The 22,622-nt window shown below is 48.0% G+C and overlaps 9 protein-coding genes across 9 annotated transcripts; 3 read left to right on the plus strand and 6 right to left on the minus strand.

The window, feature by feature from the left end:
* Window positions 1-242: 242 nt before the first annotated feature.
* K444DRAFT_635665 (glycoside hydrolase family 72 protein) lies at window positions 243-1,100 on the minus strand (the record flags this gene model as incomplete). Its single annotated transcript, XM_024883894.1, has 4 exons — window positions 243-554; window positions 606-755; window positions 815-888; window positions 968-1,100. The coding sequence occupies 4 exons, from the start codon at window positions 1,098-1,100 to the stop codon at window positions 243-245; spliced, it is 669 nt and encodes a 222-aa protein (XP_024729607.1).
* A 533-nt stretch (window positions 1,101-1,633) lies between these two features.
* K444DRAFT_635666 (uncharacterized protein) lies at window positions 1,634-2,575 on the minus strand (the record flags this gene model as incomplete). The annotated part of the gene is made up of 1 exon (XM_024883895.1): window positions 1,634-2,575. The coding sequence occupies one exon, from the start codon at window positions 2,573-2,575 to the stop codon at window positions 1,634-1,636; it is 942 nt and encodes a 313-aa protein (XP_024729608.1).
* A 446-nt stretch (window positions 2,576-3,021) lies between these two features.
* On the plus strand, window positions 3,022-4,647 carry K444DRAFT_189393 (uncharacterized protein). Its single transcript, XM_024870909.1, has 2 exons — window positions 3,022-3,429; window positions 3,491-4,647. The coding sequence occupies exons 1-2, from the start codon at window positions 3,175-3,177 to the stop codon at window positions 4,466-4,468; spliced, it is 1,233 nt and encodes a 410-aa protein (XP_024729609.1). The 5' UTR covers window positions 3,022-3,174; the 3' UTR covers window positions 4,469-4,647.
* A 28-nt stretch (window positions 4,648-4,675) lies between these two features.
* On the plus strand, window positions 4,676-5,360 carry K444DRAFT_189380 (uncharacterized protein). The gene is made up of 2 exons (XM_024870908.1): window positions 4,676-4,688; window positions 4,835-5,360. Exon 2 carries the CDS (start codon window positions 4,970-4,972, stop codon window positions 5,237-5,239), a length of 270 nt encoding a protein of 89 aa, XP_024729610.1. The 5' UTR covers window positions 4,676-4,688; window positions 4,835-4,969; the 3' UTR covers window positions 5,240-5,360.
* Window positions 5,361-7,194, plus strand: K444DRAFT_189360 (MFS general substrate transporter). Its single transcript, XM_024870907.1, has 2 exons — window positions 5,361-5,430; window positions 5,491-7,194. The coding sequence occupies exon 2, from the start codon at window positions 5,542-5,544 to the stop codon at window positions 7,009-7,011; it is 1,470 nt and encodes a 489-aa protein (XP_024729611.1). The 5' UTR covers window positions 5,361-5,430; window positions 5,491-5,541; the 3' UTR covers window positions 7,012-7,194.
* Window positions 7,195-8,060: 866 nt separating this feature from the next.
* On the minus strand, window positions 8,061-10,912 carry K444DRAFT_635669 (HET-domain-containing protein; the record flags this gene model as incomplete). The annotated part of the gene is made up of 2 exons (XM_024883896.1): window positions 8,061-9,959; window positions 10,457-10,912. 2 exons carry the CDS (start codon window positions 10,910-10,912, stop codon window positions 8,061-8,063), a joined length of 2,355 nt encoding a protein of 784 aa, XP_024729612.1.
* A 2,844-nt stretch (window positions 10,913-13,756) lies between these two features.
* On the minus strand, window positions 13,757-15,070 carry K444DRAFT_189441 (uncharacterized protein). The gene has a single exon (XM_024870910.1). The coding sequence runs from the start codon at window positions 14,940-14,942 to the stop codon at window positions 13,875-13,877; it is 1,068 nt and encodes a 355-aa protein (XP_024729613.1). The 5' UTR covers window positions 14,943-15,070; the 3' UTR covers window positions 13,757-13,874.
* Window positions 15,071-18,246: 3,176 nt separating this feature from the next.
* K444DRAFT_635671 (uncharacterized protein) lies at window positions 18,247-20,884 on the minus strand (the record flags this gene model as incomplete). The annotated part of the gene is made up of 6 exons (XM_024883897.1): window positions 18,247-19,384; window positions 19,434-20,006; window positions 20,056-20,080; window positions 20,133-20,303; window positions 20,354-20,421; window positions 20,469-20,884. 6 exons carry the CDS (start codon window positions 20,882-20,884, stop codon window positions 18,247-18,249), a joined length of 2,391 nt encoding a protein of 796 aa, XP_024729614.1.
* A 515-nt stretch (window positions 20,885-21,399) lies between these two features.
* On the minus strand, window positions 21,400-22,558 carry K444DRAFT_542938 (IF4E-domain-containing protein; the record flags this gene model as incomplete). Its single annotated transcript, XM_024875920.1, has 3 exons — window positions 21,400-21,601; window positions 21,653-22,471; window positions 22,530-22,558. 3 exons carry the CDS (start codon window positions 22,556-22,558, stop codon window positions 21,400-21,402), a joined length of 1,050 nt encoding a protein of 349 aa, XP_024729615.1.
* Window positions 22,559-22,622: the final 64 nt, after the last annotated feature.

A 22,622-nucleotide genomic window follows, 5' to 3' on the forward strand; every position in this document is an offset into this window, starting at 1 on the left:
GTATAGATGGTATTAATAGGAGTTTCTAGAATTAGGGAGGATAGTATATCGGGGTGAGAGATGATTCTGTAAAAAGGAAGAGTCCTATTTCTAAATATTAAGACAGTGGTTTTACCCTTTTGGCTGGTATCTATAATATCCGTTAGGGTTTTAATAATTGTAAGTCCCGTCTCTATACCGAGTTTTGTAATAATATACTGGTATATTCCCGTATCCTCGCTTTTAATGAGATTCTAGCCTGTCTAAAAGAACTTTTTTGTATCTATAATAGCTTCGAAATATAAGGGAATTGTATTGGATCTGGGAATTATATATATCCATTTTCGGTAGGCAGCACCAGAGTATCCAACAGGAATTTGGCGGTAGCCTTTCGAATCCCGGTAACTTTTGAGATCGAGGGCAGCTGCCTTCACATACGGAGCGACATCCGAGACAGTCATATCATTGACAACTTCATTTCCAACAAAAAACCCGAGCGTGTTGTCGAAGCTGGCGAAGTTGTCCATGACTGCCGAAAAACTGCTGAGTTGGCTCGTAGTCCATGCTGGAGAAGTCTACGCCCCCAGTCAGAAAGTTCAAGATGAAAGTTGTGCATTGTTTCTCACTCGGTTGATACCAGTCAAGGGCGAGGCAAGGCCAACCATAACATAAATTCCAGCATCTTCAAAGGCTGACATGCACCCGGTATGGTCGTCCCCCGATCCAGCATAGTAAACACTAATCGTGTTGACTCCGAGATCGCTCATGAGCGCCGCCTTTTGGCGTCAGCATCCGGAAGATCAAAGGACCATCGATCTTTAAATCTTTTACTCACATCGAGAGCGCATTGCGCAGTGTTGATCAAGGGATCGGTTAGACTTGCGCTACCTCCAGGCTGATATATAACTCCTAGTTGCGAGTGTTAGGTGGCAAGAGAAAATTGTACTCAAAGATGTGACATTGGAGCGGTTGTTGTAATTTCACATACCTTTGATGAAGAATTGGTTCCCATTGCTATCAAAGAACTTCGAGTGGATTGCTGAGATGGTGGGAATAGCTGCAGTGACGGGGAAAAGACCCACGAGAAAGGGCGCTCCAGCGAACACCAAAAAGACCCACATGATATGAGAACAATGATATGAAAAGGTTCTAAACTTTGAATTGCGATTTTCTCGAAGTGTTTGAAGCTTGCCAAGGCTGCAGCGGCGCAGTGCATCCTTTCGACAGGGGCGAGGAGGATCTGGCGATTGAAGGGAGCTGCCCCTTGAAATAGGGTTAAGGCTGTCCAGTCAACAGCGAGACAGCCAAGATTAAAGCTCGAAGGGGAATGGCTAAACGCCATCTGAAACTTCCGTGCAAGAGAACGTGCTCGTTACATCCTTGATGCGGGGAAGGACGGAAAGCTCCTATTACCCGCCTTCGCGTGACTACAGTCTTAAATGTTGATCTAAAAAAATATATAGTAATAAACTAGTTGAACAAATATTTCGATGAACTTTCGAGAACTCGCCTGCGTGGCATGAAATTCAAAAAATCCTAGAGATGAGCTTGGGGTATCAAGAAGGTACTCTACACATAAATTAAACCCCAAAATTCGCGACTCTACCGCCAGCAGCGCCCAACATAACTCAAAACAGAGAACCAGCTGTGGATCTCAGATTGGAACTGTCTTTCCATATGAAATGCTGACTTTTTCATAGGCTTCACTTTGAAACTCTAGCCCCAAGACCGGAGGCCCATTGAACTCGGGATCCTGATTATCAATGGAGTATGACAAGGTCAACTCCACGAATCGCTCATCACTTCCATCCAAGCTTCCATTGTCAGAATACATCGATCGAGTCGAAGTGGAAGATGCAGATTTCAGAGACACCTCAGTGAATCCCTTCTTGGTTTCCTTGCCAGGAAAGATTTTCCGGAGTTTGGACTTCCAACGACCACTGTCCACCGGTTTTGGAATGGACTGAACCTTTCCCCTCCCATCACCCGAGAACAACTCTTCATCCCAGTTCACCATGAAGGTTGCTTCTTCGTCAAACATGCACCAGTCTTTCGTAAGATCCCACAAAGCACCCATTCGCAACCCGTCTGGGCACAAGAAAACACCCTGACTCTCTTGTGCCCCTAGCCAGCTCTGAGTGTGCAACGTGACTTTCAGAGCTGTAATTTGGGTTCCGCCGGAGATGGCTAGCATTTTCCTCCAAGAAGCATTAGGCCGTCGAAAAACCGACGGGCGTTGAGTCCATTTTAGAAAGCGAAAATCAGCGGCTTTTGGGCGAGGTCGTCTTTTGTTGAAAGAGGACGGAGATTTGAACCAGAGCGGCCATACTTCTCTGAGAAGTGGATTTAGGATTCGTGGAGCGTTCGGTGACGGGAATTTGAAAAACAGGGCTTCTTGAAGAGACGGTGTTGTAGCGATAATTTCATGCCAAGATCTAGTCATCCGCTGGACCGATAGGAGACTTCGGATATCCAGGAACGACAGAATGCGAGAGAGGAGTTTGGGGTCGTTCAGGACAAGTTGTGAGGCATTCTGCCTGTCACCACCTCGTCTGGCACGTGGATTTGAGAACGATTGGTACAAAAATTCGGACATGGCAATCTTGATGACAGGAGAAAGGAAGAGGAGAGTAGGCGCAAGGCATTTTTAGATGTTTGGAGGTTTAGGCTGAATGGAAGAAAAGTGGAGAGAACTAGTAGAAAGGAGAAGGATTGGCATAATCTGATAAAACGTCCAAAGATCGATGTTTGAACCCTGCTATCTGAGCGCTGACATCGTATGTCCCGTTTGGGACACGCCCCTGATTACGATATGCATGAGGATAAGCATTGCCAATCGGCCCTTCTGCCGAGGGATTGTCTTTGACGAAAACAGGGATAAATATTGATGTGACCTTGGGATACTTAGTTCAAGGTGCAATAGCTGTGAGGCGAGATTTCAAACCTTCAGACGATGGTTTGAAAAATTGGAGCTGGTACGGAGGAGGGAAACAGGAGAAGAACCAAGAGGTCCCGTCGAAATAAAATTTGGTGCGGTGCGGGTGCGGGTGTGAGGCAGGAAAAGGGGGGTCACGTGTTCAGACGCGAATCCACGCCTCACCTCATTTCGAACACGTCTTCCGGCTTAAGTTGCACATCATCCTGCCAACATTTCAGCAAAACTGCCATAACGCCCCGGAGACACATGAACCACAAATGGCGGCCAATTCAACGAGTGATTGGAGCAATTGGAGAGAACAGGAGTTCCCGTGGGATACACTTTATGCGAATCTGTCCAAAGAACAAACTGAAGAGTTTCGCCGCTTTGTAAAGCAAAACCGACTCGAACTCGAACTCGAAAAACGCAAAGATGATTTTCATGGAAGGATGAGATTGCAGATAGAGGCGTTCGAGGAGGCAGAGCGTCATCAGTGGCTAGATACTGTATATTCTTTTGGTTATGCACTTTGGGTTGGTGGAGTCCAAGTATCCACGGGAATGGCAAGGGAAAAAGCTGATATCTCTGGCACAGTCTAAGGGCATCGACGAAATTCGAAGAACAACTGTCCCGGCTTACACTTTTCTCAAGTTCCGCAAGCTCCCCGTCGAGATTCAACTGCGAATATGGTCCTTGGCAGCAAGTGTGCACGAACCTCAGTTTCATACGATCGGCAGCATATCGAATGACGAAACCCAAGGCTTCCTTCCTGATTCATATCCTTATTGTATAAAGAGCTCCAGCGGGATAGATTGCAGGGAAATTACGTGGCCCGTGCAACGACCTCCTGTTCCATCGATCCTTCATGTCTGCCAACAGTCTCGAGGTGAAGGCTTGAAGACATATACCCGCTTAGCTGTCAAATATCATTCCTGTAGTCAGCCAGGATGCGAACTATATTTCAATGTTCTCTATGATATTTTCTACATCGGCAATGAACCATGGGAAGGCTTCAAAATTCTAGTCGACATTCTCATAAAATTCAACACCACGAGACCGCTGCAAACGAAACTTCGTACGGGCATGGACCAACTTCGAAATCTGCGGAATATTCTTGTGGATTTAAACATCTTTGGGGCAGTTCCGGTAGCGACATGGTCCAAGTTTCCAAAACTCGAGACACTCTCCATTGTATTCTACCCCCACAAGGAGATCCAGGATGCTGAGCCCAATGGCTATTTCAACCGCAGATTGGCTTTCACAAGACCACAAAATGGCAGACATGAGAAGCGTGCTAGCTGGGTAGTGAGAATGGCAAAATCAGCCTTGGAAGCAGTTAAGAAGAACACCACTCCTGATTGGAAACTTCCGACTATTGAAGCGGTTCTGAGAAGTGATGTCATAAGGTATGGCGACCATTATGGCAGTGATTCGGAAGAAGATGATGAGCTATCCGAGGACGGTTCAACGGGAGATGACGATGAGATCGTCGAAGTGGATGATTCGACTTGGTACCAGCAAGCCGCCGCGAGGATGACCCATGAGGTCCCCAAGGAGGAATTAAGTACTTGAAGCGGAGACACCATCCGAGTCGGAAGGTGAGCTACGGTGGTTCCAGGCAAAAACTGGGGAGAGTGGTTGACAGACAGCGAAACAGAAGGTGGTGGAAGTATGATTATGACCGAAAGTACATATATACAGATGACGAGTGGTGAAGGGCGAGCCCCTCATTGCTCACTGTCGAGCTATTCGGGGAGACTCTGATAATCAATACTCACCGCGTACCGTTTTGGTATGTTTCTCTTTACGGAGTCTCGAAGTGTATCGCCTCAGTAGGGCGAAGTATCCCACCGCGCTGCCTGCATGTGGCAGTCCGCAAATCTTTCTAAGCCCTAATCAACTTTCTTTTGCGCTGCTGACGAGGCTTGTTGAGAGGAGACGAGCGGTTCAGGTCTCGCGGCGGACGAAAAACCAGCACCGAAGTTTCAATTTCAGGACATTTCGAATAGTTCCACTCCGAATGTTTCCTTGAGTTGTGGAACACTCAGCGTTTACAACCTTCAAACATCTCAAATGTCCCCGAATCTTGAAGTCAGACTCTCACAGAGTCCAGGCAAATGTCCAACATGGAAGGGCATTGTGACATTGAGAATTAGTGCGAGTTCTTTGTCCATCCGAGCCAACGACCTACATCCGGTAGACGGCGAATTTGTATATCCACTCCTCTCATGTCTGACTTGCATGATATTTGCTGCCATTGCTGCCCATGAACTCCTTGCTGTAACCACCCCCCCACTCTTGACCGATTCCAATGCCTGGATCCAGCCGCATCCCAACGAGTAAGGAACTAGCTGCTTGAAGCCTGCAACCCCCCGAACCCCCCACCATATCTGACTCACAGCCCCACTCTCCGAGTTCTTTTTCATGCTATCAGGCAACAGGATATCCCCACAACTCAATCTTATCAGATCTATATAATCTAATCTGATCCGCCGTTTGGGCTCAACATCTGAGCAATTATTCAACTTGGCAATGTATGCCCTCTCAGTACGAACGTTCAAGTCATATTCGCTATTACTGACACCTTTACGCAGACAACTACTTCGTAATTAAGCTCGAGGCTTTAACACAGTCGTTCGGCTACAATGGCTGAGGACAACAACAGGGAAATGGCCATGGGTGCAGTCGCTCCATCAGCTTCTACCCCAGACGATCCATTTCTAGTCAATTTCTCTACTGGGTTTGAATATGTGAACCCAAAAGACTGGCCTTCACGCAAAAAGTGGATCATGACCAGCGTTCTGTCCGTGACAGGCTTCAACCGGATCATGGTCTCAACCATCATGGCTCCGGCCCTTTCCACCATCGCTCAGGAGCTACATATGAGCGGCACCGAAGCCATAATGGCAATGTCGGTCTACCTGCTCGCCACAGCCTTCGGCCCATTAGTGATTGGTCCACTCTCAGAAGTCTACGGCCGAAAACCAGTACTGCACGCCACAAATATCTGGTTCCTCGTGTGGAATATTGTCTGCGGGTTCTCCCGCAACAGAGCGGAGCTTTTGGCAGCTCGATTACTGGCTGGCTTTGGTGCAAGCGCAATCTACGCTCTCGGCGGAGGTGTCCTGGGTGATGTGTGGCGTCCTGAGCAGCGTGGCAGATCTCTTGGACTCTACTTGCTCATCCCGTTGCTCGGTGCTACCGTAGGGCCTATCCTGGGCGGCTTCATCGTCGAGGGGACGACGTGGCGCTGGATCTTCTGGTCAACTTCGATCTTGCAAGGCGTCATGATCGTTGGCTCCATTCCATTGTTTTCCGAGACACACGCCCCTACCATTCTTCGGAAGAAAGCAGAGCATTTGAGAAAGATCACTGGGGATCCAAGATACTTCACCGAAGAGGATGTACTCGCCCTGGGTAGGTCAATATCTTGGGTTTTGATGCGAAGTCTGTCCCGACCCATGCGTCTTCTTTTATTCCATCCTATCGTCCAAGTTCAGGCCTGCTTGTCTGCTTTCAGCTACGGCATCTTATATCTTGTTCTCTCGACATTTTCAGACCTCTATGTCAAGCAATACCAGGAGTCGACATCCATCAGTGGCCTCCACTATATCGCCATCTGTCTCGGCGAGGTAGCAGGTGGTCAAATCGCTAGGCCGTTAATGGATTTTGTCTTCAATAAAATGACACGCCGGGCTGATGGTGTTTCCAAACCGGAGTTCCACGTCCCCCTCATGCTCCCAGGAGCCATCCTCACACCGATCGGTCTCTTTATTTACGGCTGGGCGGCTCAACGGCACCTGCAGTGGGTCATTGTCGACATTGGTGCAGCGCTGCTTTGCTTCGGGATGCAAATGGGTGGTCAAGCAATGCAGGCCTATGTCATTGACACTTATCCCAATCACACCAGTTCCGCGTCAGCGGCTTCTCAATTCCTGCGCAGCATGACGGCTTTTGGTTTCCCATTGTTTGCACCGACTATGTATGCGGCTCTGGGATATGGATGGGGAAATAGCTTGTTGGCTTTCTGCGCGATTGGCATTGGGATTCCGGCGCCGTTGTTTATTTGGCTATATGGCCCAAAGTTGCGAGCGAGAGCGCCGTCCAGCTACTGATGGCTCGGGCTGACGATTAGGTTTCGATACACGGATTCGGAGACTCGCTGCTCTAGCAAGGTTTTGGCTTTCATATTCGGGGATTGCTTTTCTTATATTCGAGGACGAACGTTCATGCTCTGTCATGGACCAGGACATGTTCAATTAATTAGAGCCTGTAGCCGCAACCGCAGTTAGGGCTAACAATTCCTGGGACTTTCCTGCTATGGAGATAAGCATTCAGGCCTATCTTTCCTGTTCGACGTTGCGTAATAACGGAGCTAAGGCTCTTCGAGGCTTCTTGGTGTGGTTTCAGGCTCGGCAACGATACCTGAGGAATCGATACTGGTATTGATACCTGGTGATATTACTTAGGTATTACTAATATTAGCAGGTATTGTAACGGCAGGAACAAAGCAATGGAACGAGGCTCAAAGATCTATGATTCCAATGTCTTAAGGATCTAAAGCTACGGAGAAAAGGTGTGAGGTGTAGCAGTGGATAAGTAGGTACGACCAAGACCACTGAAACGCAGAGCTTGGTTTGAACCTTAACTTGATACCGTAGCTGAAACCAACCCGTAGCACTCATCTGGCACTAGCCGTCACAGCTACCGTATTTGTAGCCATATACTGACACACCAAACTCCACAGACCCCCAAATTCCCAATCCCTTCATCCAGCCCTCCGCCCCCGCCTCCTTCAGAATATGCATACCTCGCAAGAGCGATAATATCTTCAATATTCCCATCGTCAACCTGAAATACGCACAATGTTTTGTGGAGCTTGAACAACGCCAGAGCTTTTAGCGAGTCGATGAGTTTGAAATCCCCTAGGACATAGAGTGAGGCGTGACTGAGAAAGACTTCGGTATAGCTTTGGTCTGGATCAAAATGCTCCGTATACATCGAACTTGGAGATCCGGGACTTCTCGTAGTATGCCAACTGCTCATCTCCTTACTCGGCTTCCCGTTCCGTAGATCCCACAAGTTCCCTATCGGCCGTATTATCGTCCTCTCATCAATTGGTGGACTCATGCTACTATAACTCGGATTCCTCTTCATACTTCCTTTAGACTATTACAAATTGCTTCAGAACTTGAGTTGAGGATAACGCATCGTCGTATTCAAAACCCCGATAGTGGCAATATCCAAGATATTCATATTCGCCGTTCTCAGTCTTTGGTCGAAGCAAAAGAGGTGCCAATGCTCCTTTCGCCGCAACCATCACATCTCCAGGCTGCGCGTTTCCATCAAACCGACATAAGCTTGCCAGAATCCCATCTTCGGTCACAAATGTCGAGAACATCCCGACTGACCTCGCAATAGACGTCCAGGCATGAATTGTTTGTTGGTTCTGGCCTTGGATTTTTATCTCGTTGAGAATCGAATGATAGACCTCCTTTAAACCTCTAATAGAAAGGTCATGCTCTTGACGTGTTCTTTCTGACTCTAACCAGTCTTTAAGGGCAGTGTCCCTTGAAATGTTCCTGAGTTCAGATGATTTGAATATGAGGTCATCTAGTTGCTGGATTCCGGCTAAAATAACAGGATCTGTGTGGAAAGCCTCTCGGGAAGAAGGGTTAAAGATATGGGCGCAGATCCCAAGTTCTACGCCTAAAACAGTCATCCGGTTCCCATTTCCAGAGAAAGAAATAGAATGTGATAGCGGTCTAGACTCTCTCCAAATTGCACCTGGCGATCGAAAATCTGGTACCCAGCTTGGCACCTCGTGCATCCCATTTTCTTCGCGAAGAATTATGGACAAACTGCCTGTATTCTCGATGATGAACCTGGCATATTCTTGATAGACCTGGGGAAAGGGTCTGCCGTAGTCCGGTGTTAAGGGATATGGTAAGGTTTCTAAGCCAACCAGACCCAGAAGTCCATAGATACGATCGTGTGGAAGCGTCGCCTTGAAAAATCCACCTGATAATCCAATTGTCTTCTCCAAACGAGCACCAAGACTGGGCAACTCAACATCGGAAGCCTCTTGATTGGTGTTGTCTTTTTCACAATCCTCTTTGATCCGTTGCAACCAATTCGGATTCGCTAAAAAGTCCCAACTGTGAGTGGCAAATATCCTTCTCTCAGGGCGAGTTCTTATGATATCGACGAGTTTGAGTAGAGATTTCATGTATGACCACGCCCCTCCAGCCAAGATGATAGGTGTTTTTGAAGCAAGACAAACCTCTTGGATCACCCAAACTCTCGACCACCATTTCCTCGATGTCAACTGAATAATTCCTTGGGCAAAGCGGTCAATGTCGCTGCTTACACCGTCAAAGAACTCGGTGAGATAAGGTTTCCAGAACCTAGGAGCGAGGCTGACACAGTGCGCCATGCCCATAATCCTATAGATGATAAGATGATCCTCCTGCTCGTTCTCCCCAAGCCAGACACAGACTCTATCCGCATAGGTATAAATGTCCGTCATTCGAGAAATCTGGTGTCCTTTCTCATTCTCATCGTTTTGGTTGATGCAAATGGCATCGACCCAGAGGTGGAAGTTTTCCGAAGTCTGAGTAATGAATGTTTCCGGGTTCTCATCGACCGTGGATGCCATCCTTCGGAGACGTCTCAAGCCTTGAAAGAGACTGGTAGTGATGTTCTGGGCTTGGCCATTCAACGTAATCGGGCGAGTTTTCTTCGGGTCACCCCAAGCATATGACAAGGCCATAAACTTCGGTCTGTCGTCAAGCCGAACATAGACAAGCTCGCAGATAATAGGGTCATCCCAGTCGCCGGGTAGAAGTTTAATGAGTCGGATTTCAGAGCCCGAAAGCCGCCTGTAAAGGGGCCCCGCTGTTAACAGCAAAGATAATTCCTGCTCTGAGACGTGGTTTTCGACTCGATGTTCAATATTGGAGCCTTGAGTATCTTGCTCTTGTGACATCTCGGTGTTGCCGCGGGGCATCGATATGAGGAAGAAAATGTACGGGGGCACGGTTGTCCAGTGAGTTGGGTGTGACTAAATCACTAAAATAGTGGACTTGGATAGACTTGCAAAAAATGAGTACTCTAGAAGACGTGGTTTGATTCTTTTGAGGAAAGGCTGAGCTTTTGTTAAAGTTGTGGTGGCTGTGTTCAATTGTCACGACACCTCTTCTGCATAGCCCCAACAAAAGAAATAACTCCTATCACATTCCAAGTTTCGACGACGTCAAATTCTCAAGGCACCTGTAATAGAATAAAACTAATCACCAACAGTGTCAAGTACCTATTCGTTCAGACGAACTCAGGTTCTGCCTGTCAATTCTATGCCCTTTTATCAAGCGATATCTCTGTTGTGATTTAGGCTATAGGGATCACGTGCAACATCTAACTGGGGTGATAATAACTGAATTGACTGCTGTTCTTCAGTGGTAAGTAGCCTACATTTATAGCAGCTGGCTCGCAGGTTTTATCGTGGCTATTGCATGGGGCGAGCAATGGGAAGCTGAGGGATTGGAAATCGTCTGAGTGTACGCGCGAGTGACGTTCTGGGTATTTGTCTCGTTTTGTGATCGGAACAGTTCCCTGCTCAAGATCCGCATCAGTCGTTGGTGCCGGTGATTCGACCATCCAGGAAGGGATGAGTTTTACTGACTTCGTCTTTTTCTTTTTGTCCTTTTTGCTGGTTAAAATATCATGGACCGCCTCACCGGATCCCTTCAGATCAATGTCCCAATCGTCAGCAGGCTCCGCATCGTCGACTTTGTCCGCCTCAGCCTCGTCCCATCTTTTGCGCAATCTAGGCAAACTGCTCGATGAGGAGTCATCCATCACGGCCTCTTTCTGCACTGCAATCCTATTCCGTTTTTCCATCTTCAGTATCGAGTAATCGCCAGTATACGCGAATTGGGTAAACCCCTCGAACGTCTCCTTACTCACGTCGCCCCATATTGTACATCCGACTTGGGATTCTGCCATCCCCCCTTTCATCAAGGTACAGAGCGGTTTAGAATTATAGAACAATCTAGATGCTGTAACATAATTTTAATAACAACAGCATGTAGGAATTTCCAACAACACATTTCCAATAACACTTCTTTCACAGAACTCTGAAAAGCAGTAGGGAGGTAGATCCTGAGTCTGTCGAAAAGGGAGGGCCACGTGCTGCGAAGTTAATTTTCACCCGTTAAGTCGCGTCTTCTGAAGACTTGAACTTCACTTCAGCGGCGACCTTGCGAAGGCGTCCACCTACCACCAGCCAACGACGACGAGATAACCTCGAGACTTCACAGAAATAGTGGATGAATTAGACACCATGGAGGCATCCAACACCGTGGACGAGCCCGGAATTTTCGTTTGGTTCCTGCTACACGTTCACGAAGTTTAGCATCCTTCCGATCGAAATTGAAATGCGAATATGGCCTATGGGTGCCCGTTTCGAAAACTCAAGGACTCGGGTATTCGTAACCATGGAGTATCAAAGGCTACCTGGCTCTAGCTTGATAGACTACGTAGTAGACGATTGCAATCCCGAGCCATTCCCTGCCGTTCCCCACGTCTGTCGACGGTCTACGGAGGAAATTCCGAATGTTTACACACAAATCAGCACCACAAAAGCTGGCGGCCGAGGACGCTATACTGATCCATATATCAATACTCTATACGACAGGTTTTATATAAGAGCGGATTAGTGGGATAATTTCAAATTTTGATCGACCTCGTCATTCAGCGAAACACCGCGTGGCCCCTTGTACCAGACGTACAGAAAGACGTGGGAAGACTTCGGAATATCCGCTATCTAACTATGGATCTCATGGCTTTTGGCGCTGTTCCTGCCCAAATCTGGACTGAATTCTCTAAACTCGAAACATTGACGATTGCTCTTTACCCCTTTGAAGTGATCAAAGACATCGATCATCTTGAGAATGAGGATGGTTTTATGCCCCAAAACCCCGAATTTGTCAAGCCGCAGTGAGAATGATGCACACTGTATTGCCAGAGCAGCTCAAACTTTGGAAGCGAAAATTACTTACCCAGCAGGAGAGTCAGCTTTGGGGTTGTCTTCATTGAAGGGAGGGAATTTGGCTTATATTATACTCGCAGCGAAACGGAACAAGGACACGTTCCTGATCCGTACAGTGACCACGGGAGTTGGTGATTGAAAATCCCTTAGATGGGAGGTGAATGACACACCTATTTAAGCAGAGAGGGACAGTATGAGCCTGAATCCTGCTTCCGCTTTGTCTTTTGGCACGCCTCGTACATCGTGCGTTCTCGAGCCACTCACAAAGAGGCAAAAGCTCGACCCAGGTCCAAGAGCCTATGGAACGGTCGGTACTATGTTGGACTTTTTAATATCTCCTTCTCACAATCAATCATAACGTTGTTGCCCTTGTCTCTATATTTTTTTTTTCTCATCTCAAATAATGCAATCACCTCGGTGCTAGTTCTGGACCACGAGTTACACGCAGAGACGAAGGAATATTCTTCAGATATCTCCAAATATCTCATTGATTCATATACCCCTCTCCTCCCCCTTCTCATGCAAATAAACCTTTTGCAGTTCATCCAAACGAATGTGCACGAATATTCCTCTATATTTATAGCACCCTGACCTCATTCAGGGGCAAAAATGAAAGTAAGAACTTCGCCACCAGCCTCCCTGAGTTCCTCTTCGCAAAATCCTCCGGCCTCATATCAAGCACAAGCGGCTTATCCCTTTCTCGCAAAATTTCAGCTAAAAAAGTCAGTACAAGCACCAAGATCAAGCGAGTAAGAGGAGAAAGCCCACCTTTGTCAAAAACATTCTTCTTAATCTCCCTAATCATTCCCATACTCGCCGCATCAAAGTGCTTCTCAGCATTCAACTCAAACTCATCCCTGAACGGATTCAAGCCCCCCGAATCCCTCTTCCCCGTGCGATACAGCGCATGGAAAAGATGTGTCAACTGCGCACATGGTCCATCCTCCAGCTCCTGACACGCCTTCAGCGGCTCCTCATCCATTCCCGTCCCTATCCCACTCAACTGGTTGGCTGCTCTCGCAGTCTGGATATGCGCATTCAGCAGTATCTGACCATGCTCGATCGTCGAACATAAAAGGATCATGGAGGCGAAGTAGATGGGCCAAAAGCCTTTATCGCGCGATCTGACGGCTTTTTCCAGTTTCGAGAGAAACTTGTGTGCGAGTTGGCGGCACAGCTTGAAGGTTATGTGCTTTAGTTGGCGGTTGAGGAGACGGCTGGAGTAGAATTCTACGGAGGGGTATTTGGTTTGGATGTGGTAGAGGATCATTTTTGCGGAGGAGTCGGTGAAGATTGGGGGGTTGCTGATGGCGCGGATGGCGAGGCGGAGTTGTAGGATTGTGTGTATGAGGGGGTGTTTCTGTTTCAAGATTTAGTGAGAGATGGGTTGGCTGTGAGGATGACCTACGACGGGCATTGTATCGTAGTATCGGTAGACGGTCTCTAGAATCGATCGAGAGACATCTGCAGTTCGCCAGCAGCAGACGCCACTCACGAATTCTTGGTTTACAAGCTTGTTCTCGAGCTCGTCTAGGCAGGTCTGCTCCAAAAGAACCAAATTGGGTTCAGTCAAGCCAACTGGCAAGGACTCGACGCCAAGTGGGTGTCCATCTTGACTATGGTATTTCGTTTGCATTATCCCGTTTGGAACGGTGACAAACGGGCTGGCTCGAACCTTTAAAGTCCCTTCTCCCCATGTGACAACCACATTCAGAATTTGGCCTGTGAAACCGCGGGTGTTATCGTCAGTATATCTCTGGATGGCTTGAGTGCTGAAATCAGAGACCAGGTAATCTAGTCTATAGTAAGTCACAATTGCACGTCGAGCTTCAAGGGGACATACCAGGGAAGAGGAGGTCGCCGTAAGCTGTGAAAGGATTTCTGTTGCAGAGTCGATACACTGGACTGCTAGATTTCTTCCTGCAACGATCACAAGTTGATCCTTCCGAGCACTACATTCATCGTCAGACAAAGTCGATATCGGTAGCAGGTATTTACCGGTATTTTCATCACCCAGCAATTCCAGCAAGCTCCTAGCTTCCTGACCTCTCTTGCCTTTCTCAAGGTCTCAGCGTCCAGTGCCCCTTTACGCCGGCTTTGACCTCGACCCGCAGTGTGTCCGTCACTTTCATCATGAGCCACAAATGTAAACGTGGATGAATTTCCAGAGTTAGAGGGCCGATGAGCAGCACCATTTGCCGACTCGCGAAGGACATCTTGGAATTGATTCTTTGATGGGGAAGGTGTGAAGAGCGAAACCGAATCATGCTGCCTGGTTCCATCAAATCGAGGAAAGGAATCTTGCTCCTGCGCGACGCTGAAAACATGGACGGTGGGTGCCTGCCTTACCTCATCACTGGTGTGTCTCTCCTGGTGTGGTGTTCCAGATTCCCTCGATTTAATGTGACTAATTCGACGCTCGCTGTTTCCGTTAACCGAAATGGCTCCCTTGGACAAGGTTCTCGGGATTCGTTCACGGCCGAATTTCTGCATAAAGAAGCCATTGTAGGCCCCATCAGCGAAGAAGCACGATCCGAGACTGAGAAGGAACTCTTTCATCCCTCTGAACCCTCGTTCTTCCCATTTCGCGCTTTGTACCATTGCTCGTGTTTCCAGCAAAGCAGCTCCCAGCTCATCGTCCTGATCAATCTCCGGGTCCAGTACAACATCTGATTTTGATGACCAGCAGAACACGCTGACGAGAGCTTTATATGCACTCGTAATCCTAACCGCATCTTCCTCCTCCCAAGGATTTGGGTCTTCGTAGTCGGCACGAATGGAATAAGCATCAATCAGGATCGACTTGGCAATCCCCAAAACCAGTATTGCGTAAAAGCAGGCCAGTTGTGCGAACCCTGTCAGTTTTGCTCTTCCAGCACAGATCTTTTCGAACCGTCGTAGGAGACTTTCGATATCATCCTTGAGATCGACGAGGACCAAAGTATTTGGTGTTGAGCTCGAGGGGTCGAAGGGTGGGATCATGTCACCTGACGCCATCTGCGAGCAAAGTCTCTCAAGCAGGTAGAACTCAACAGATTGTCGGAGGATGCGCTTTGTTTGGTTGAAAAGCTCCCAGTATTCCTGCCCACCAGTTAGTCAAACGAAATGAAGTTGTGAAGGCTTCAAATATCTGTATCGAGCTGGGAAAATGGGGTTGCAAATAGGAAGCTAACGTCCCAGTTTGATTCAAACAACCGGAGCGGAAGGTAAAATAATGAACGGGCATACCGGTTCATAGACGGAGAATTCGTTACCCTGCCGCAGCAAAGTAAAGAGGTTATACTCCGTCTTCGTGAGGTAAGTCGAGTCCATAGACACTGCTTGCAACACACTCCACGCAGCCTCGTAATCTTGCTGAAGAAAGCCGTCGGGAGTGAAGGTATCCCCATCACCGCCATATTCGGTCAACGTTATGGCTGCTCTGCTCACTGACCCACGGTTTGTGATGTCGTCCCACGAAGCATCGTCAAGTTGAGCGAAATCGGGTCTGGCCTCCACCAAGTGCATCATGCGTCGTCTCTTTTGGTCTGAGACTCGAGACTTTGTTAGCACAAAATTGATAATCTCACTGCCACCGGACCTATATCTTAAAGTTCTAGTTGTAGATCTGGCAAAGGCTTTGGAAGTTCAATGATTAGTGTGAGAAGCAATTTGGGTAGTCAAAGCTGCAGCTCACCTGGGCAAAATATGTTGGAGAAATCTTGTAAACGAGCCCTGAAACAGCCTAAGATTTTCCAGAAGTCGCTTTCATTCTCAAAGCTTTGCGTCGGACAATGGCTGCATTGATCCAAGGAATCGCACTGCAGAATAATCAGTCATATGTGCAGATGCCGTGAAAATTGAGGTCACGTGAATTGCGAGCCAACAAATATTTTCAAGGACCGAGGATGCTGGAAATCTCTTGACCGCCTCACCTTTTTCTTCAGTATTCTGCATCTCAGACAAGGTGGCTTATCCTTTTCGGCAATCCGCGGTCGTTTGTGGGGGCGTTCCGTCGAGTGCTCTGAGTCCTCACGAGACGAGCCATCTGGAGTTACAGGGAAAACATGAAATGCATCCCCAGCACCGAAGAATAGGGATCTTCTATTTAATGAAGACACGAGGTCCATTTCGGCGCGGTTGAACTGATCTGAGGTTTTTCTCTCAGTAATCGACAACCAACTTGTGAACTCCTCGGGCTGTACATTCACGAACGCGGGATTTGGGGTTTCCTTGAGATACCGACGGGACGCGTCCATTCTTCCTAGAGACAGATCAATATGAAATCCAATTCGGGTTTGTAGGAGCTATACCTGATCTGAAGATATCCGCTTCCAAGGAGCCTATCTTTTGACGCAAGATCTGACATCGATCTTCTAAGGAAGGTGCCCCATTCTCTAATTCCGAGTCAGTAATCAATTCCCTCGAACCCAAAATTTGATGTTCTCTCAGAATTCCTAAGCAAGATAGGACAATCGAGGCACATCACCGTCATCGGCCCATCGTCACGGGAATGGGGGATGTCGACGACTCGTACGCTTGGTTTAGGCTGGCCGTTTCATCTCCTCGAAGGGGAATCACTGAAACCATCTCAAATGAATGGGACTCACCATTCTCCATGAATTCCTCGATAACCGCCAACTTCCGCTTCAGCATCGATTCCTCGTGCACGAGGTCATCCTCCCCGGCCGAGGTCCCTGAGCTTTGCCATGGCGAGGACTCATCGCCCAACGTCGTAGGGCTGCTCATCTTGTTCGTCGGCTTGTCCATTCTCGCCAGGCGTGCGAAGAGCGCCGACCTTCTTATGCTTCAGGAGTGAGTCGTGAGTCGAGGTCGTGTGCTCATCTTCCCACTCATTCGCCTGTTGAAATGGGGATTCGTCCACAAACAGAATGTCGGTCTCTTTAGCAGACGATCTGATTTGCTGGCGAAGACACGCTAGCCTGATGGGGTCACCGGAGTTCTCTTTTCTTCCGGCTGGTAAGCAGCCACTGGCGTGGGTATTTACAATACTTGCCTGCGTAGAATAGGGTATGGCTCATTAGAGAACTGGGTTGTCTCAGGCATGCCGGCTTGGCGTTACCGAGTTTCCTGATCAGGGTCTCGGTGAAGGGAGCTGCATCGGCACTGGTCGTCCTCTCACCCACAATACGCCTTCTATTTCCACGAGCTGAAGGAAAGGGACGATAGGGATTGTATATTATAGGAGGGAACACTCCCTGTCCCGACTTGGCAACTCGATCCTGTTTGATTGGCAGCCGCCCCGTTCCATCATGACGTCCGCCCCGATTAATGCCCTTTGGGTTGATGCCGCCCCTCTACGACACAACCTGACCGAGCTTCCGTCCTCGATGATAGCGGTCGAGTAGACGGCAGTATGTGCTTAGACGAACATGTCGAACTTGATCTCGGAGAACTTACAAATGCCGCCATCCAACCTGGATGCCCTCCCTTGAGGGCCCAGCGAAACGACTTGAATGAAACCGCAATTTGAAAATCAGCACTGCAGACATCCCTTGAGCAAGAACAGCCAAACAAACGGATTGTGCTAAACCTGCTCTCAACTGGAAGGAAAATCACAAGACCAGCACTCCATGCTAGTCTGCTTGGGATGCTGGATGAGCTCTCCGGCACGAAGAGACGGCCAAGGAATCATGAAAGCTCTGATGAATGGTATCTGGAATTGAAATGTTGATAAGCAAGTGCTGCAATGAAAGGGAAAACCCAAATGATGAGTGCGGAGGGTGTGTTGGGTTGAAGGACACCACTGGATCGCTGCAAACGACAGTCGCTGCATGAAGGCAATTGAAACACAAATCCGGACGATCCTTGTGTCTTGTAGTCTCGTTGGCATCTAATACGCAAAAGAAATACCAATATTGATACACCAGTAAAGTGGGATTGTGTAGATTGATAGTTCTTTCCATATATAGATGTAATCAACGGACGGCCATGAATTCGTTCTTCCACTCCCATCGTTTCTCAATCTTCCGTCTTCTCTCAACATTCTCACCAATATCTAGGTTTGTTGAGATGCATCCTCCAAAAGTGTCTCCATATAGCCGTGGCTTCCCTTTCTTGGGACTGACTCCTGCTGAGTTGCTGAATCTTTGCTCGAGGACCGCAAATTGTTTGTAAACTTGCAATTACATTGTGAAATGTGCTATGAGAGAATCTTCTTACGTTCTTTTCTTGTATCGAGGTGTTAAGCTTCGAGGTCTGGGCTGTGGTGTTTGAAGGAGAGCTTGATGGGAGGGCAGCCCGTGTCACGTGAAATGGTGATTGATGGGAGCTTTCAAATCAAAGACACTTCAGCATTATTCTATTCATCAAGCTTGAAATCTATGGCCAAAAGCATCTCATCCAACCGATCTTGGAGTGTAAACTTCCGGCCCAGTACCCCCTTTAAATCAGTGGCTCCATTTTTGAGCAACAAATCTTGCATCTCCTGATTCCCATTGATAGCCGCCCAATATAAGGGAGGCTCGTCACTCACGTTACAAAGATTCGGATCAGCTCCTTGATCCAACAAAACTTTTACAACATCAATGCGATTTCGATAAGTGGCAACGTGTAATGCTGTTGAATATGCACGTCCACCCAACGCGTTGAGCTCAATATCCTTCTGGGATTCGAGAATCATTCGGACAACCTCCGTGAGGCCATAAGAGGCTGCGTAATAGAGCGGCTGCGTCTTTCGTATTTGTTCGTATACCACATCCGGAATAAGCATTCCGACCCAAAATGTATAATTGCCTCCTGATGGTGTTTTCCATGTCTCAAAAAATGCTTGAAGCATCTCGATCGTCCTTGGCTCGAGATAGTCGTCTGGATCGCCCGGCATTTTGGAGAGGTACTTTAGCCAGTTGTTAATAGCATGGATTAAGAAAGGGTACGAACTCCTCATAGCCGCCATCTCGGTTTTCTGGCGACTTTGGTGACCAGTCGAAAACTCGGGGTTCATGAGGTACGCTAAACAGCACTGAGCAAGAAATTGCCGTGAAGGTGTCGTCGAAAAATGGAATTGTGACGGTCCCATTTTGGGCTGAGTTAAATAATCCGCCACTGAAGCATGTGCAAGTTTCAAATATGTAACACTTTCCTTTTCAGGATATGTGGTCCATCGACTCGTCTTCACAGTTGTGACCAAAGACGAGCACATCGATAGAATACTTCGAGGATCCAGAAGTCTGGAATCAGGGTCGAAATGAGGAGGATCCGAGTCGAGGTCCACTGCGAGGATCTCCACAATTTCTTCCAGAGTCAAAGATTCCTGTGTAGCTGTCAAGACTTGAAGAGTCTTTAGCACATCTTGCTGATGGAGCTCGTCGATTTGGAATAGAATCTGATCGTATGTCTGGTCCAAGTTCTTAGGCAAGCCTACCGACAAAGCTTTACGTATGGCGGCTACAGACATGCAACGTCGTAGCATATCAAGCTGACATACAACCCATTGGAACCTAGTTATCTTATCAGCAAGAAAAATATCCGCTGGAGGACACCACTCACATGCCATCCTCTCCTTCCAGAAGCTTTTTCTGGATCTGAAACCGAATATCCGGAGGGAACCTGGACAACGACTTGTCGTTCTCAAGCTTGTCGGCAACGTAAAGGATGATATCCTCATTCATTTCTGAATCTTGAAGACACACTCGTTCTGTGACCAACCCCGTCAACGACTCTTCGATATCCGCCAATTGCCGACTGGTGACAAGGAGATGGAGGCGTGACAAGTCCCAACCCTGAACTGAGTTGATGAAATGCAAGATCTCCTCGCAATCTAGACTTTCATCGAGAGCATCTAAAACAATATAAACGTTGTGGAACGTGAGAATCAAGTTTCGAAGTGTTGCGAGAAGGTTTTGTTCGTCGATAACTTCCATGCCGTCTGGTTGGCTGTTGTACAGCTCAAGTAAGGGAGGCGGTATTGTTTCACACTGAGCTGATAATTGTGTGATAAGAGATCGTATCAGGGAGTTCGTGTCTCTTTTCCCAGTATCGTTGAAGTCAAAATAAAAGTATGTGAGTGCAGTTCGGGGCGCTTGCTGGAAGTAACGGATGAGTTGCTCGATGGCCGTTGAGCTATTCAGGCGTGAGCACGAAGAAGCAAAAAAAGCTCTTGGGGTATTACCAAAGTACAGTCTTCCCACTTCCAGCTGTATCGTTTTATCAGAGGCGTTTTGCAGGCCAGCTGCGGTAAGAACTTACGAATTCCATAAATCCAAAGAAACGAATTCTCGCTTTGTAACCAATGTTCATACTGCTTGCTCCTTAAAAGCCAAACCCCAGTCTGAAACTGACGTTTCTTTCGATTTGTAACATGATTCGAATATGGATCAGGAGCAGAAAGCCACTTGTAGATTGCTTGCCGTTTGAGATCTGCAACTCCTCCATCAGCACACCACCTCTCTCATACTTCGCAGACTCACCAGTGTTATGCCTTTGAAACATCTGCGTCAAATCCTCCACATCGTCTTTGATAGATAAACTCAATGTACTGCCTCCCATCAGTGACATCCGTACTCGTCACGTGAGAGTACTTACGCCTGATCAGCACTCAACGCCAACTGCATCGTACTCTTCCACCTCTCAAGCCCCTCCAGTGCCCTCCTCATCTCACCCTCCTTAAGTGGCCAAATCAAGCTATTCCTTAACTTCCTCCATCCCTTCTCAGGCTCCAGCTTAGCTCTCAACCTCTCTAGCTCCGCTTGACAACTCTGTAACGTGCCCCCATCCTTCGCCAATAATTCAACCGTTGATAATTCCCCGGCTTTCGTCGTCTCAATGAGACGGAGTATTGATTCTAAGACGTCTTTTAGGGAATTAAGGGCCTCGGTGATTTGGATAACCTCACGGGAAGCGGAGGCCACGCCGGTGCGGTAGTCGTACAGGATTGAGATGACAGAGGTCGTGATTTGGAGGACCGCTATGAGCGTCCCAGCTATACTTAAGGGGTCCATGAGCGCGAAGTGGTCGAGTCAGGCCATTTTTAGGCCTTTATGTCGTTCAGAAGTAGATGTCTGGTAGTTGAGGTTGGTGGCGGGGCATCACAACTTTATGCACGTGGGGTAGTGCACAAATCTCTCTGTTCTGCTGTTGAGAGAGTGCTCAAATATACGCATTGCTCTGCAGGATGAGACATGTTAACGCCAATTCGCTGACATCGGTTGAACTCTCGCTCAAGAAATGTGCGAGGATGTTTTATTTAGATCTTATTTAGATCTTGCTTGCTTCAACGTCGAAGAACGCGAACGCAAATGGTTTGTAGAAGAGTGCCTGCAGGCTCTTCACGCTATGATACAGCACGTTACCCACGCGTTGCTTAACCCAGAATTGAGAAATAGAAGTGCCCGCCATAGCCAAGTCATACCGCTTTTACCAATCAATGCAACCCAAATACTGTACAATCATTTGTCGTAAGAAGATCCGTCGCTCTAAATCCTCAACGAGAGATCTAGAATGGCTGAATATGCAATTATGAAGTCTGCTTCTTCTCAGGGGACGACTGTTCGATATCCTTACTTCCATTACGCGGGTGCGCAGAATGATGATTATGCTGGCTTGACTTCTCCTTTCTAGCATCGTCTATCGCGGTTCGTTGTTGGATACTGGAGTCGTGAGACTTCCATTCGACCTTCGTTTCTGGAGGGAAGATTAAAATGCGCTTCATCGTCTCCCTGTAGAGAATTGTCAGTAGTGTACCCTCGTATTGGGATTTCGGACCATACCTAATCTTCAGGACCCGCCCGCCGTTGTTGCGGGTCCAGATGCTCAAAATGTCCTCTCCATTCCGGACACTGAGCACCGCTCCACAAACCTCCTCACTAGCTTCTGCAAACTGGTCGCCTACAATGGCTAAGAGCAGGTCCTCCCAGTACCGATCCGCCACTCCCTTCTTCAATCTCACAATCCACTTGCCACCCCGCTTATTCTCATCATCCTCCCAAACCGGTCGAATGCCTTTCTTGAATATGTGGTAATCGGAGACGAGAGGTAAAGTCGAAGGGCGCTTCAAGTGCTGGTAGATGCCAAAGAAATCCTCCACTGTTCCAAAGCTTGCCATAGGATGCAAGGTCTTTTCATATTCCACAAAGCCGTTCGACTTGGAAATTGGCGGGCGGAACCAGAACACCCAGCTATGCCTTAATGAATGTATTGGGGGAGGAGTTGCGGTCTTTGAGTCTGTGAGGGATGCCTTCGAGGGCTTAGTGCCTAGGTCCTTGATCTGCTTCTCTGCCGTTGGAGTCCTTGCCGCCGCTCCCACGACGCTACTGAAGTCCAGCGCACCGCCTGGGGTTTTCGGAGTCTTGGAAGATCCAAAAGACGCAAAAGCGCCAGATCCTAGGCCAAATGCGCTTGCTGCACCAGCAGTTGGTGAGGCAAGGGAGCTGGTTGAAGGGCTCATCGCGTTGAAGGGATTTTTGTTACTGTGCGAAGATGAGTCTCCATGTCGTCTGCCCAGCGTATAGTTTCGAGTAGGGTGGTCATTCGAAGGAAGAGCGCCATTCGTAGTAGGATTTCCCGTGGACAAAGACAGCTTGCTGGTGCTAATGGTATCACTGTAAGCTATGCGCTTGTAGCACGCAGCGGTCAAGAGAAACTTACTTCGAGCGCCGGGTCCACAAATTGTCCATGAGGGAGGTCTGAGGAGTTTGAGGAGTCGGAGCTTATGGAGGTTCGCAGACGTCCCCTACCTTC

Source organism: Hyaloscypha bicolor, assembly GCF_002865645.1.
Source record: "Hyaloscypha bicolor E unplaced genomic scaffold K444scaffold_165, whole genome shotgun sequence".
NCBI classification, from domain to species: Eukaryota; Fungi; Ascomycota; class Leotiomycetes; order Helotiales; family Hyaloscyphaceae; genus Hyaloscypha; species Hyaloscypha bicolor.